Genomic DNA, 15,670 nt, shown 5'->3' on the forward strand with positions numbered 1-15,670 from the left:
TAATTAAGAGAAGAATACAAGAAAAAGTAAAGTTCAGAAAAGAGAAAAAGGATAGTTAGAAGTTTAGAGAAGACTAGAAAATAGCTAAGAGAAGAGAAAAAGAAGACTAGAAATTTAGAGAAGAATAGAAAAATTAGAGGTGAGAGAGAAAAGAATAATTAAGAGAAGAAGACAAGAAAAAGTAAAGTTAAGAAAAGAGAAAAGAAAAGTTAAGGAATAGAGAAAGGAATTTAAGGAAGAGAAAAAAAGGAAAAGAAAAATGGTGGGAGATAAAGTCAGTTCAGATGACGTTGGACAAGGCCTCCCTTCTCCTCTTCCACCTATTTGGTTTCCTCAGCCCCAGAGTATGGCGGATCCTCGTCCATGTTGAGCTCCTGTCTGGTGTGGGGGCCACGTCTTCTTGGGGAGGCTGGCTGTCGCTCCTCTCTGGTGTGGGGGCCACGTCTTCTTGGGGAGGCTGGCTGTCGCTCCTCTCTGGTGTGGGGGCCACGTCTTCTTGGGGAGGCTGGCTGTCGCTCCTCTCTGGTTGGGGGGCCACGTCTTCTTGGGGAGGCTGGCTGTCGCTCCTCTCTGGTTGGGGGGCCACGTCTTCTTGGGGAGGCTGGCTGTTGCTCCTCTCTGGTGTGGGGGCCATGTCTTCTTGGGGAGGCTGGCTGTTGCTCCTCTCTGGTGTGGGGGCCACGTCTTCTTGGGGAGGCTGGCTGTCGCTCCTCTCTGCCTCGAACTCTGCAATAAGCTCATGGTTTATAGAGAGCTGAGTGTTGAGCTGAGCTCCCAGCTCCTCCAGCTCTTCCCTCAGAGCCAGGTTCTCATCCGATGCTATTTGTTGAATTAAGCGAATGTCTTGGGTCATCTTTTGTATGGCGGTGTCGATCTTAGCCCTCAGGTTTTCCTCCAGGAGCTGGTGTTCTGTCAAGCTGGCAGCATGAGCCTTCCTTTCTTTCTCCAGCGCTTGCTGCAGGCTCTCAGCCTGCTGAGTGGCCCTAAGGACTTCAGCTTCTTGAAGAGCTTTGTTCTTCTCTTCAAGCTTCTTAGTCAGTTCACTGTTTAGTTCGAGCTGAGTGTTGAGCTGGGCTTTCAGCTGCTGCAGCTCTTGCTCAGATGCTTTTTGTAGGAGCGGGTTTTCTGTGGTCATCCTGTGTTGGAGGGTCTCAATCTCGGCCCTCAGGATTTTCTCCACAGGCTGATCTTCTGATTCCCTGGTAGCACACCATGTGTCTGTCGAGATCCCTCGATACCATCGTTTGGAACTCAAACGTGTCCCTCAGTTGTCGGACTGTTAGCTCTCCTTTCGGTTCAGAACAAGTATTCACCATTGCGTTAGTTTTAAGAAAGTCTGTCTGTTTGATGGTGTTGATCTCAGCCCTCAGGTTTTTCTCCAGGACCTGGTGTTCTGTCACGCTGGCAGCATGAGCCTTCCTTTCTTTCTCCAGCTCTTGCTGCAGGTTCTCAGCCTGCTGTCTGGCCCTGAGGACTTCAGCTTCATACTTCTGGGTGTCTTGGTATGAAGCTTCTTGGAGAGCTTTGTTACTCTCTATTTTCTCTTCAAGCTCCGTAGTCAGTTCACTGTTTAGTTTGAGCTGAGTATTGAGCTGGGTTTTCAGCTGCTGCAGCTCTTGCTTTAGAACCAGCTCCTGCTCAGATGCCTTTTGGTTTTCTGTGGTCATCCTATGTTGGAGGGCCTCAATCTCAGCCCTCAGGACTTTCTCCACAGGCTGATCTTCTGATTCCGTGGCAGCACAAGACTCCACATGTTCATCAGGATACCTCGACTCAAACATGTGCCTCAGTTGACTGTTAGCTCTCCTTTCAGTTCAGAACTAGTATTCGCCATTGCGTTAGTTTTAAGAAAGTTTGAAAACGTAACGACTAAAAATGACAGTGTGCTCTGAACAGGCGTCTGCTTCAGCAATGTGTGTAATAATGAGCTATTGTGTTCTGCCCTATATGATAATATGATATGATAATAATTTTTTTGATAATGTAACTGATGATGTCATAACAGACATTTTAACTTTGAAGGTGAGTGACAAACATGTCCTCTCTCTCACAAAGTGCTCAAAAAAGCAGAGACACGGGGCGGTGCGTGGCGCAGTGGTTAAAGCGGCCGCCCCATGTGGAGGCTATAGTCCTCAACGCAGGCGTCCCCGGTTCGAGTCCCGCGTCGGGCAGACAGTTCCTGCATGTCATTCCCCCTCTCTCTGCCTCCCCCTTTCCTGTCTATCTCTGACTGTCTATCAAATAAAGGCAAAAAGCCAAAAAATATATACTTAAAAAAAAAAAAAAAAAAAGCAGAGACACTTACAGAATTTTAACTGTGAGCCTCTGAGTGTGGCCAGGTCCCTCCCTGCTCCCCATTGACTCCAATACAAAGGTTTTTTGAGCAGATGGGACCTCTGTTTTTTAATAAGTTTTCAAACTATTTACTGTAGAAACACCAAAATCATATCATATCAAGCGTTCAGGAAGTCATCTGGACGCTCACAGTCTGCTTCTTTTTCTGACAGGAGCTACCGTACGCCCAAATGTGAGGCCACTGCTGAAGCAGAAAATCACAACTTTTAGGAAATTTCTGCCAGCTTAAGCCATATGTGTGTCTATCATAATGGCAACACTTATAGCCTTATAATTCTTCTTTTTCATACAGCAAGGGTCTTGCTTTAGAGAGTGTCGCCATTTTGCGCCGCCATGTTTTTACGGCAGCCCAAAGGGAAAATCCAACCACCCAGATGGCACGTTTCAAGAGTTTCACATTCATAAATAAACCAACAAAGAAGAAGGAGGAAGGAAATAGCAGCAACAGGTAAAATGGTTTAGATCTTCACCTCATCGCTCCATGCTCCTGAAATACTCCCAGTCGTCACAGTCATGGTAAACACGTTTTTTTTTGTCCTTGGAGGCCACCGTCAATTTGCAGATGGGAGGGAGGAGTGCATTTTCATCTATTCTAAATATACCTTGAATTATCATTTTTGATACTCTTATCCACATGGAAAAGTGGATAGGCTTGCTTTATGCAAATGTTTTTTTTTATTTTTTATTGAAAACAACGTGTAGTGTTATATTTCACACTAACATTCTCACTTTGAGCAGTCATTCACATTTGAAGCAAAATCTCACACAATGTAACACTGTCTACCAATAAACGGAGGATGACGGTGCTTCAAAGGCTGAAAGTTTTGACTCATCTGATGAGAAAGATTATGAAAAAAAGACGATAGAGTTCAGACTTCAGCCTGCTCAGGCAGCAGGGCCACAGCTCCAGCTCAGCTCCAGCTCTGTATACATGTGCATACGTTGTGTTTTATCAGTTCTGTAACACACACAGTGTGAGCGCGGTACCAGCAGGGTGACAGACAGGCTCGTGGTTAATGTGTTAATGGACGAGATTACAGCTATTACTTTATTTTCGTCCCGACAGTGACTCCTGACACTTAAACCTGAATTGCTTCTAGGGCTGTAACCAATATCCGACTCCGAGTACTACCTGAGTACTTGCTTGGCTTGGCCGGCATCCAAGTGCCATTTCACTACTCGGATACTTTCAGTTGTGTGTGTATCCCATTTATTATGAGTGTCAGTTCTGGGTGTGTCCATGAACTAGGTCTAAATTCCACTTATCTATTAAAAACTAGTTTGTGAAAGGAACTTCTTTCCTTCCTAATTATCTGTCCAGGTGACAGTCTCCTGTTTTATTTTCATATTATTTACCTATTTATCTGGTGAGTTGCTTTGCTCTGGTCTTTGTTTAGTTTCCTGCTTTTGTGACCGTCTGCTCCACCCATAAGACCTCCCTCTCTAGATGCCCCCCCCCCTCCTGCTCTCAGTCTGCCTCTTGCTGAGCTGTGTCAGCAAGAGGCAGTCGGTGTCATAGCTTTCTACATCCATGCCAACTGTTATTGGCCTGCATTGCTTGGTTCATGGTTAAAGCTGCCATATTTAGTTCTTTGGATTGTTTCTCAGCTTTCTGCGGGTTTTTTTTTTTTGGCGCAATCTTTTTCTCAGCATGTGAAGCATGGTATCTGATTTCTTCAAGGCAGGCTGCTTCCCACTCCACGTAGCTTGTTTTCACTGCTGCTGCAATGTCAGAGCATAATCCATTCAGAAAACAGTGTGCTTCCTAGAGTCCTACGGTGTTGCCCATATTAGCTGGTGATTCCCCTGTGTATTTGGTCTCTTTCCTCTCAGCGCTAGTCTTGAGTTTGGATGTTCAAGTTTTGCTGTTGGATCTGGTCCTGCTCATGCTCCTCAGTTCCTCCAGTCTGTAAGTTTATTGCTATAAACTTTACTTCTACTGTCCTACTGTGGTGCTTTTTTTAAAATTGTTTTTCATAGTTTATCTTTGTGGCTTTTCTAGACATGTTTACAGCTAAAAACACTGATCCAGCTGTCATAGTAACTGGGAGGGGACGATCCTTATTATGAAATAATTCACAATATAAGTGGGATCAAGTTTCTGCTGCTTTTCTTGATATGTTACAAACTTGGTTCTTCAGAGCAACATGGTGGTAAAGACCAAACATGTTCTCATAATGTGAATGATATCTACAATTAAACTGACTAACAATCTCTGATACAGTAACAGCACAAACATTTCAAAGTTTTAATCAAACATTATAGAAATAAAACCACTGACAACCAGCTATACCTGTTAATCAAGTCTGCAGAGATCTATTTGAATATACCTTTCACCTGGCTTGTATGATCAGACAGAAACAACATTTGAATGTCAGACAACATTTGAGAGGTAGAAATCTACTTGGACACCAGTGGTGAAACCAAATTGAAAATGCTGTGTGTGTGTTGTATTTTGATTAAATGTAAATTTCATTTTGTAATCATCACTGACTCTGAATGAGCACAATTTAGCCATTATCTAAATTTGTAAAACTAATATCCAACAAGGTGAACAGATATTATAGACAGAACAAGATTAGGACCAGCACTACTAAAAATGTATGGCAGAAGTTAGACATATCATTGAAGTGATGGTTATTACACAAACATGAACCTTGACTATTATGGAACAAATAAGTGCTGACCATTTTTACAGCAGATACTCATGGAGACTTCTGCCTTTGTCCGGGACAAATTATCTGAATGGGGCCTGAGTGAGCTCATTCAAAGATTTGAAGGTACTGTATTACCACTCTGCTCAATCAATTATGGCATGGTCTTGGTTTTTCTATAGGTGGGCCTGACCATTTTGAGTATGGAGTCAGGAAGATTATTAAGATGCAACAAATGACTAGACTACATTTAATTGTTCAATGTGTACAATTAAGTGAAAGTGTTTTTTTGTTGTTGTTGTTTTTGAAGCAATAACCACACGTGAATGGCTGTTGAGGATGACTAACATAACTCCTTGATGGTTCAGCCAATGAATTCTGTATAAACATAGTTAATATTTACAATAATCATCTATATTCTATGTCATCAAGATTAATTTGTTCATTTTTCCCACAGACAAGGGTATTGACAAGGAAACCTTCCTAAGTCTTGGAGATTCAAGCAGTATAAATGCCTTGATTCCTAAAATTGGACCAAGAGTGAAATTCAGAAAAAGACTCAAAGAATACTTACAGGTAATGTGCCTTGCTTAGAAGTTTTCTGAGGATAACTAAAGGATATGTTTATCTAGATTTATTAGATTTTAATAATTTGGTTTGGGAAATGATCTTTTTCATGCAGTGGAATTCCATGGACACCTGTGATTTTGTCCGTGGTAAATTAACTGAATGGGATCTCAGTGAACTAATTCAAACATTTGAAGGTAAAGCACTGTACTGTATGCACTGTATATTGACATGACACAAATGTGCTATTAATGCAAAAACAGTGAGTACTATACCATGCTCTTGACATGTTCAAGGGCATTTTTTGTGACTGTTATAGGAAATCAGAGCAGCTTGATTTGGATGTGTTCTTCATTTCAGATCAAGGTATTGACAAGGAAACATTCCTATGTCTTGAGGAGTCAGACACCATCAATCTCTTGATTCCCAGAATGGGACCAAGAGTGAAATTCAGGAAGCGACTTAGAGAATACTTACAGGTAATGTGTGTCTGTATACAAAGGTCTGGCACTGGTATAGGCTACTTTTTGAGATACAAATCAATTAATTAAACATCTCCGACTGAATTACAGACAGGGGACAGATCATTAGGCCGCGTTCAGACTGCCAGCCAAAATCCGATTTTTAGCCCATCCAGATTGAATCTCAGTCTGAACAGCTCCAAACAATCAGATCAGTTTTGACTGTCCGTGACGTCACTCTACGCGGCGCTGTCACTGTGTTACAGGTCCCGTACGGTCCCGTGAGCTCCAGTTAAATATCCATTTCCTTCTTGTTACTTTTCTTTTATGCAAACTACCGTGTTGTCGGCGACAGGAGTGACCAGCCCTGGGGTGCTGGAGTTTCCCGTCTCTGTGGCTACACACACACACACACACACCAGTCTCTGGTACACGTACACGTACACGTACACACACACACACCAGGCGGGCTGAGGTTGAAACTAGCGGGGTAGTGCGGCTGCAGCACCGGGCAGATCACTGTGCTGCAGCGAGAGTAGCCGCCGCGTCCGGGAGGCATCGCCTGTCATATACGGCGTAGCCTCCGCTCCAACGTCGTTGCTACAGCAACCTGTCAGATGGGTCAATAATGTGGCCCAGTCTGAACAGAGCCAAATGCGATTTGGACACTTGCTAAAAACAGTGTGGACAGTCAGCCCTAAAAATCGGATATGAGAAGGAATCAGATTTGCCTGCAGTCTGAACACGGCCTTACATAACACAATTTGATTACGAGCAAGCATGTAACAAGATTTTGTCAAACTGTAAGTGAATAAGTGAAAAAAAGAAGTTTAAGTTTAAAAAAGTTTAAAGCAGTAGCTCACACTTATTTCTGCGTGTGCTACATGCATCCCCAAATCAGGCCAAGGGAGGAAGGAATGCTGACTCACCTGAAATGATGGACACAGACAGTGAGACCAACTCGGAGCAGGTGGACATCCCCGAAATGGTCAGTTATGAAATCACACATACAATCCCAACAGAATCAGAAGAATCTTTCATGTGGGAGTAAAATTATGCCTAGGTATACTGCAGGATGCAGGCTTTAGTGTAATGTTCTTATCATAAAACAGGAACCATCCATTTTCCCATGGGACTTTGACTTCACATCAACATCTGGCACTGACAGTGGCAATGTGATGGTAAGGAGTTCGACCGTAAATTCCCATTTTTACCAGATTTTTAATGAGATGACAAAGTCAGAAGTCAGTTTACTGGAACTGGAACCATTTACTTCCTCAAATAGTATTATGTACAGTATATGATAATACTTGTTTTGTCTTTGCAGAGCGAGGAGCCAATTTACCCTGGTGCAGCAGTCACTCAAAGACAAGGCATACTTGCTGTTATTCTCTTCATTCTGCGCCATCATCGAACTGCGGCTGTCATTAATGACTTTAAGGCTCTACTGGTTTTCCTTATCTCTAACCTCTGTGGTGCCTCTAGAGTTTTCTCTGTTAAGATCCCCTTGTCTACTATTTTTTACTGTCAGGGCTGTCAAAATTACATGGGCGAAAATCCTGTTGATGCATCTTGTGTGCACTGTGGAAAAATGTTCAGCAAATCAAGTAGTACTCAGGGTGGTCACTTCTTTTTGTTTGCATCACTGAAAGACCTTCTCAGAGACGTCCTTAGGTACCATGGCACTGAGTTATTACCTAAGACAGTCAACCATGGACATGACATTAAAGACGTGATGGATGGGATGATGTACCAGGATCTGCTAAAACAAGGTGTATTGTCTGCAGATGACCTTACGCTATCTTGGAACTGTGATGAAGTACCAATGTATGACCCACTCACATACAAGGTCTGGCCTCTTCAGTTTACTATCAATGAACTTCCATACACACAGAGGAAGGAAAATCTGATAGTTGCAGGACTCTGGTTTGGCCCTGAAAAACCTAAGATGAACACATTTCTAAAGCCTTTCATAGATGAATGCTGTGATTTAGCCCAAAATCCATTTGAGTGGGTGGACAGCAGTGGCACAGTTCACTCCTCAAAAGTCCTCTGCTTGGTTTGTTCCTCTGATGCTGTGGCAAGGCCACTCCTCCGAAATTGCAAACAATACAATGGGGAATATGGTTGTGACTGGTGTTTACACCCTGGCATGATGGTCAAAAAACGTTGTGGATCAATGAGGTCCTACGCGTATGATGAAACAAAGCAAGAAGCAAGGTCGGATGAAATGTTTAGGGACAATGCAAAACAGGCCGAAAACTCACCCTCTAAATCCTCTCAAAACGGAGTTAAAGGAATGTCCTTCCTCTCCAAACTGCCCTTTTTTGACCTTGTGTTTGGGTTTGTTCCCGAGTACATGCACTCAGTTCTTCTTGGTGTGTGTAAACAGCTTATGTCTCTGTGGTTGGACCCCGTCAACACTATGAAACCTTGGTACGTTGGTGATCAGATTTCACAAATGGATGCTCACCTTCTTCGTCTGAAGCTGCCATCAGACAGAACCAGACCTCCACGATCACTGAAGTGTAGGGACAAGTGGAAAGCATGGGAGTGGCGAACATTCCTTTTATTCTATGCCATTAGTGTCCTGCCAGGTATCCTGCAGCCTCAGTTTCTGAACCATTATCTTAACTTGTCGTTTGCTATTCACATTCTGCTTCAAGAATCCATTTCCCAAAGTGACCTTCAGGTGGCCAGAGACTGCTTGGTTCACTTTGTTACAAACATGGAAGAACTTTATGGTGAAGAAAATGTGTCCTTCAACTGCCATCAGTTAATCCACTTAACGGAGAGTGTGCAGAATTGGGGGCCTCTCTGGGCAACATCAGCATTTAGTTTTGAGAGAAACAGTGGAGATTTAAGGTCTCTGCTTTGTTGCATGAATGATAACCCACAGCACATTCACCAGAGCTTTCTGGTTTGGCAGCATTTACCCAGACACCTTAGTTCTTCAGTTTTTCGGTCAAGTTTTGGTGAAATATTAGCCAAGCTTTCACCTGTCAGTGACAACAGTTGCTCTTCCATTCGTTTTGGAAAGTCACATCATCTGGATCTCAAAGGATCGATAAAACGAGCAGTAGAGGAACTCTTAAATCGACCAATCCTTGTCAAGTCAGCAGAGGCTTTTGACAGCTTCACTCTTGGGAACATTGAGTATAAACAGTCAGATAACTCAGACTGTGTTATTAAACTCAAGAATGGCTGCTATGGAAAAATACATCTGATGCTACTTTTGAAGGAGAACTGTGTTTGCACATCTAGCTGTTTGTGCCAGGCTATTTCAGTCATTGTGGTGAAACTGTTTGACATCAAACATGACAAACTGGTTTGCAATGTAAGTCCTAACAATACATCAAAGGCAGTCTTTGTAAAAGCTGAAAGGACAGAACAGCTTAAAGCTTTACTCTTAGAGGATATCGAGAGTAGGTGTGTGCATGTGGATGGCTGGCTTGTACCTCTACCAAACGCAAAAGAGAGATATTAGTCACTACATCGCTAAAGAACTTGAAGCAGTAAGGTCTGAAATCATTGTGTTTTTGAAATGACAATTGGCTGTTTATAGCTACATGACACTTAAAGTAAGTATGTACGTGACTTGGGCTAACATCAACTTCCTTTCCAGTCTTTCCGGGTTAAAGGTTAACTTCTTGATGTGAGCAAACTGCATCACCCCTTTGCCTCTCTGTTACTATGTAAACTCATGTGATGTTAATTTCTTCTCTTTGTTGCCACCCTGCCCTTTGCTCCTCACCTCACCTGCCTTTTCTGTTGTGTGTACAATAAACAATGCATTACACTGATGTCAGAACATACTGTATCAGCAGTTAGTGTGTCCATTAAAAACAGCCCTGTGGCTGTAACAACAATAGATGTTGTGTAATTGGAAAAACAGGTTTAGGATTTATGGGACATTTTTATATCACTTATGGATGAAAGGGAGGCAAGTAATAAAGGTCAGATTCAGATTCATTGGTTTGGTTTGTCTTTACATTGACTTTAAAATCCTGCTCCTAACTTTCAAAGCCATTCATGATCTTGATCCTTTATATCTAACTAAACTCCTTGAAATATACACACCCTCCCGTACTCAAGTACTCCTCTGCTTATTGTTTATTGTGCATGTTCTTTCCACACACTAGCATCTTTCTGTGGTTCAGTATGAACAAAAAGAACTCACCATTGACAGCTAAATGAAGAACAGTCCAAAATATGTTTCTCACCTAAAATGTTTTTTGGCTGTAAAACCTACACACTTATTGACACAGCCATGCAAATTCACATGCAATGTCAGGGAGTGAGTGAGTTTACCCGAGTAAGGAAAACAAATTTGATTGGTCATTATCGAGCGGGCGGGATATTCAATGCTTGGGGCGAGACCGAGCTCGATGTGTGTGTGTGTGTGTCTCAGACGTTTGATTGACGGATGACGGATCCAATATCAGTGGCTGATGAATCGTGAGCAGCGTGACGCATAATCTGTGCGCCTGCATTATCCAATGCGGGAAAAAAAAAAACACACTTTTGTCGCGGATTTAGAATTTTGCACAAAGTTTGGGCTACATCGTCTGATAGATGAGTTATTATACTAATGTTAAGACCCACAGTGGGCTCAAATTCAATTTTCTTCTCTGTACACCTTGTTTCACTGAAATCGTTCTATTTAAAACTTGTGTCTCTGGTAGCGGCTTGTAATTTTAGATTAACTTGACTTTATGATGTTACACACATTCTGACTACATGGTCATGTAGTACAATCACCAGTTTTTTTCTTCTGCAAGTATGATGACCATTAGAGTGACCATTCTTAACTCATAGGCTATTATAACACCCATCACTCACTTGAAATGACCTAATTTGGCTGTTTTTAGAGAAGAGGTTTGTCTAAAGAAATCTTATTTACAATAAAACTGTACTAGGTATCACCATACAACCACTGGGTATTGTTCAACAACATATTAGAGAATGCAGTAGTGTATTTGAAAGGAATTTATGATTTTCTGTTAAATAAGAGAAAAGTAAAGAGTCCCCCTTTCCTATTACCACAAAAATGCAATTTCCGCCTAAATTACAGCTGTTTTCAGGTTCATTTTTCAGGATTTTTTAAGGGTGAATTAATTTCTGACTGACTGGTGATGTGGGACAGACACCTGGTTCATAGTTTAGCGTAAGAGGAAAAGAGTGAGCATTCTCAAGTGATGGGCTTTTCTGTCATCTTTCTAGGTGGACTGGCCTAATTTGTCTTTTTTTTAATAGCTACAGAGATTGGGGTAGTTCTAAATAATACCCCCCAAAACAAATTTTGCCCCAAAATAAAAGTTCACAACATCCCATTTCATGAATAGGAGACCCTGAAGATTAAAAAAAAAAACACAGTTGTGTTTTGTTCTACCTCGGGTAGGGGTACCTATCTCAAAATCTGAGAGAACTTCCTGCTAGTCTAATAGTTTTGCATAGTTTTGAGAACATTTTTGGGAGGACATTTGGCCAGTCCTCACTTTTTCCAACAGCTGTTTGTGGGTTAAGACTTTGGTTATGCAACATTGCGGAGTTTCTGCTCAGTGCTTCCAACAAGGCTGATAAACTCCGCAATGTTGCTTTAACCCTTGTGTTATGTTCACATTTTGGACCCTTTGGAACTGTTCGGGTCAAATTGACCCGGAACATTATTGTTGGTTTTAAAATAAATATAGAACTAAATATTTACATAAAAAAACTCCAACATATATTTTCTTTATCTCAGTTCCAAACAATATAGATAACATACATGAATCATGTTTGCAATTAATCTCTGCTAGATCACATTTAACAATGGAAGTGTCATTCGTTTTTTGTGATAAAGTTATAATGTATGTAAAAAATCCACTATAGTAAAGCCTTGGATAGCATAAATCATGTTTATCTATGAAAAATAATGTGTCTGTGTGTGTGTGTGTGTGTGTGTGTGTCCACTGTCCATGTGTGTGTCTGTGTGTGTGTGTTTGTGTGTCTGTGTGTGTGTCTGTGTCCATATAAGTGTGTGTGTGTCTCTGTGTGTGCGTGTGTTTGTGTGTCTGTGTGTGTCTATGTCCATGTAAGTGTGTGTGTGTGTGTGTCCCTGTGTGTGCTTGCGTGTGTTTGTGTGTCTGTGTCCATGTAAGTGTTTGTGTCTCTGTGTGTCTGTGCGTGCGTTTGTGTGTGTGTGCGTGCGTGTGTGTCTGTGTCCATGTAAGTGTGTGTGTGTCTCTGTGCATGTGTGTGTGTCCATGTAAGTGTGTGTGTGTCTCTGTGTGTGTTTGTGTGTCTGTGTCCATGTAAGTGTGTGTGTGTCTCTGTGTGTCTGTGCGTGTGTGTCCATGTGTTTGTGTGTGTCTGTGTCCATGTAAGTGTGTGTGTGTCTCTGTGCGTGCTTGCATGTGTTTGTGTGTCTGTGTCCATGTAAGTGTGTGTGTGTGTCTCTGTGTGTTTGTGTGTGCGTGTGTGTGTTTGTATATGTGTGTGTGTGTTTGTGTGTGTCTGCGTCCATGTAAGTGTGTGTGTGTGTGTGTATCTGCCTGTCTGTCAGTCAATGTATTTCATCCGGGTCAAATTGACCCGAACATCCTATGAAGGACATAAATGCGTAGGGGTATTGTAGCATATCATGTCAATATTTTTTTTTTCTTTCACACGTTCTTCACATAAAATAAGCCAAGGCCATGGATTTTCAGGTCGAAAAGTCGTATCCTTGTATATTTTTTCTTTTAGTAAAAATTTGAAACGGGTCAATTTGACCCGAACACCACATAAGGGTTAAGACTTTACTATAAGGGTGTGTCTGTGTGTGTGTGTGTGGGTGGAAAAAGGAAAAGCTTCAACCAGAGACGTTCTAATATGAGGAGACAGACCACTCTGCCCGTTTTGAATGGGGAAAGCTGCGACGCCAAAGATGGCGCATGTCCCGCCCCTTTTCACCAGCAGCCAATCACCTGCGTTGCCAGAGCTGAACTAGGCCAATCATGTTGTTGCACCAGCGCATGCGCACAAGTAGATTTACGACAGACAAACCTACCTGGTGGCAACAACAACACGGCTTTAGCACCGTGTGTACTGTATGTGTGGTCAGGTTGAACATTTACTCTAATGGGTCGTTCAGACCAAAAGCGTCAAAAGTGTCAAAAGACGCTCTTGACGCTTTTCCGCGACGCTGGTGGTCTGAACACCCTGGCGTTTTGACGCGCGTCAAAGAAGTTGACGTCGGTTGTGGTTGGTCATCCATTTAAAGGGGCCGCGACATCTACACTCTGATTGGTTGCCACTGCTCCGCATCATCGCTCATTAGCATAAAGTTCAGGAGATTTCAACTTTCTCCTGACGCTCTCGCCGCCAAAACGCGACGCCAACGCCTTTGACGCTCTTCAACGCTCCTCGACGCTGGTTCTCATTGAAAATGAATGACTTCCGGCCACCGCGACGCTCTCGACGCTTTCGGTCTGAACGTACAGTTAGGTTTTCGGAAAAGTGCAGAGCCACCGGCGACCGGGAGCGGCTCCTCATCCTGGAGGAAAGCTGTTACATTTACCTGCGGAGTTTTAGAGGTTTACTGCCGGCTTGTTAATTTGGCAGCCACATTGGTTGGTCTTAATGAAAAGTGAAGCTTCAGGTGTGTGCTGCTGAACGAAAGAGCTACCTCGGGGCTACGTATACAGAATTCACCTCATTCACATCAATAAGTGTTTTACAATGAACCGATTAGTCCACCTTTTCTTTAATTTAATTTTTGAATGTATAGTTTTGTTCGTTTCATTTTTTAACCTAAACATTCAAACTGGGCCCCCTCCCTTGGGGCTAAGCATTAGCCTCCTGTCCATGATAGCAGCAGCAGTCCACTCCAAAAAAATAAAAAACACAGTCCGGATGAAGCACTGGAGCCGTGGACCGATAGACACCGTCACCATTAATAACGAGGGCCTCCATTGTTTTATTGTACCGAGTACAAGAGGCTTGTTGTGAGCTGAGAAGCTGCTGTTAGCGGCGGATGCTAACCGAAGCTAGATAGGGGTCTGGTCTCCTTGGGGTTTTCGTGGCGTCGCCAAGATGGCCGCCGAGTGGCATGACTTGCCTAGAAGGACTTTGCTTCAACTCAACTTTTGTTTTTTGGGTGGATTCATCCTAAAATCGCTCTTGTGCTGCCTTAGTTTAAAGGTTTTAAATTATAAATGAAGTAAAACAAGTTAGTAATTGAATTAAAAAAAAAAAAAGGCTGGAAAACGTCCGTGTTTTTAGGGTTTCAGAAACAGCGTCAGAGTGAGTGCTCTGTTCTTTGGTTTTCAGAAACGGCGTCAGAGTGAGCGATCTGTACTTTTTCCAGCTCTGCAGGTTTTTTCCACAGGAGTTTTATTTTTTTGATCTGCCTTGGAGAATATTGATCAGTAAGTAGCCTATTACATGTGGACAAGGAATGTTGTGATAGAGAATTGACTTATTATTTTTGTGGGACATGATCTGTGCTAGATTATATATAACTCCGTTTTGTTTGTTTTTGATTGACGGTTAATTGAGATGCTTATAGGCTACAACGCGAATTTATGTTTCCTGTCTCTGTAATGCCTTTCAGTTTTACAAAACAAAACAAAGAAGATTTCATTAAAAGACAACGAAAGTCGAGCCTTGTGGTTTATTGGAGGACCTTTGGTTGTTGGCTGACTGTCTGTCTGGCTTTGCACAACTGCACGCACCGCAGTAAACATCTGTTTGCACCGCAAGGCTGCCTGACTTGACTCATGGACTTTTAGGAGGCAGCCATTACAGTGGATATATGTGCAGCATCTTACGCCTTGACTGGTAATTGTCTTTGTGTCACACTATTTTATATCCTAGAGACAATACGGATATTTTATGTGATTTTTTTTTTAAATCGTGTTTGTCAAAGTTTTGGTATATCATCACTGTACTTTGGACCTTAGTAACAGTAGGCTACCTATACAAATGTACAACTAATATTGTTGTGCAGTACTCATTGCCACAATTGCTCTGTATGCAGGAGGAGAGAGAGGCAGGTGAGAGGGGGAGACTGACTGAATAAGATGAAGGGTTCATTGAAGATCAGGCACCAAGGAAGACATGTTTAGTTGTTAACAATGTGAGTACACTAACTTCAATGCATTTCATTTATCACTTTTTCACCAATTAGGCAGTTGGACAATATGTAGATGTTGTGCTGGTTCTCGCTATCTTGTAATTTATATTTAAAAAATATTTCCCAGTAGATATATCCCTGAAACTGACCTGTGGGTGGTGTCTGAGGACTCAAGAGCTCGATTCAGGGGTAAGCAACAGAACCAGGTTTATTGGCAGCTACCGAGCAGGCAGGCAATAAAGCAAGACCAAAAAGGTTATTTTGTACATAAGACTTGACGTAAGACGGCTGGGACGCTTGCAGGGCCGTTGCTAGGAATTCTGGGCCCCCTAAAAGAATACTAAAGTGGGCCCCTGACTTTTCCACTTTTTTTCTTAGACTACGTACAGTATGTATTATCATTTTTCATTTAGCCTACTTTGTTTTGATGCTAATGCAGCATTACTATGAGTATTAGTCAGGGTCTAAGCAGAATAATTCAGTCATACAAAGATTAGAGTACTGGGGTTTTTTTAATGGACCCCACTGGGCGCTGG

General features: G+C 42.3%; 1 protein-coding gene and 1 long non-coding RNA gene across 2 annotated transcripts; one reads left to right on the forward strand and one right to left on the reverse strand.

Annotated features, from left to right (window-relative positions):
• Positions 1–230: 230 nt before the first annotated feature.
• On the reverse strand, positions 231–8,941 carry LOC146982952 (uncharacterized). The gene is made up of 4 exons (XM_085785599.1): positions 8,609–8,941; positions 8,511–8,558; positions 1,258–1,723; positions 231–1,199 (listed from the first exon to the last, which is right to left on the reverse strand). Exons 1-4 carry the CDS (start codon positions 8,808–8,810, stop codon positions 281–283), a joined length of 1,635 nt encoding a protein of 544 aa, XP_085641725.1. The 5' UTR covers positions 8,811–8,941; the 3' UTR covers positions 231–280.
• A 5,349-nt stretch (positions 8,942–14,290) lies between these two features.
• LOC146982953 (uncharacterized) lies at positions 14,291–15,608 on the forward strand. Its single transcript, XR_015036287.1, has 3 exons — positions 14,291–14,427; positions 14,613–14,839; positions 15,039–15,608. It is a non-coding gene; the product is annotated as an uncharacterized LOC146982953 (long non-coding RNA).
• The last annotated feature ends 62 nt before the right edge of the window (positions 15,609–15,670 follow it).

This window comes from Trachurus japonicus, chromosome 8, assembly GCF_045865225.1.
Source record: "Trachurus japonicus isolate A0001 chromosome 8, Traja_1.0".
NCBI lineage: Eukaryota > Metazoa > Chordata > Actinopteri > Carangiformes > Carangidae > Trachurus > Trachurus japonicus.

Coding starts and splice junctions, on each gene's coding strand:
- LOC146982952 (XM_085785599.1), bottom strand. CDS start 8,810: ATGGCAGTTGAAGGACACATTTTCTTCACCATAAAGTTCTTCCATGTT. Junction 8,559..8,608: donor GGACACTAATGGCATAGAAT/AAAAGGAATGTT, acceptor CCTACACTTCAG/TGATCGTGGAGGTCTGGTTC. Junction 1,724..8,510: donor GGCAGCTTCAGACGAAGAAG/GTGAGCATCCAT, acceptor CCACGGAATCAG/AAGATCAGCCTGTGGAGAAA.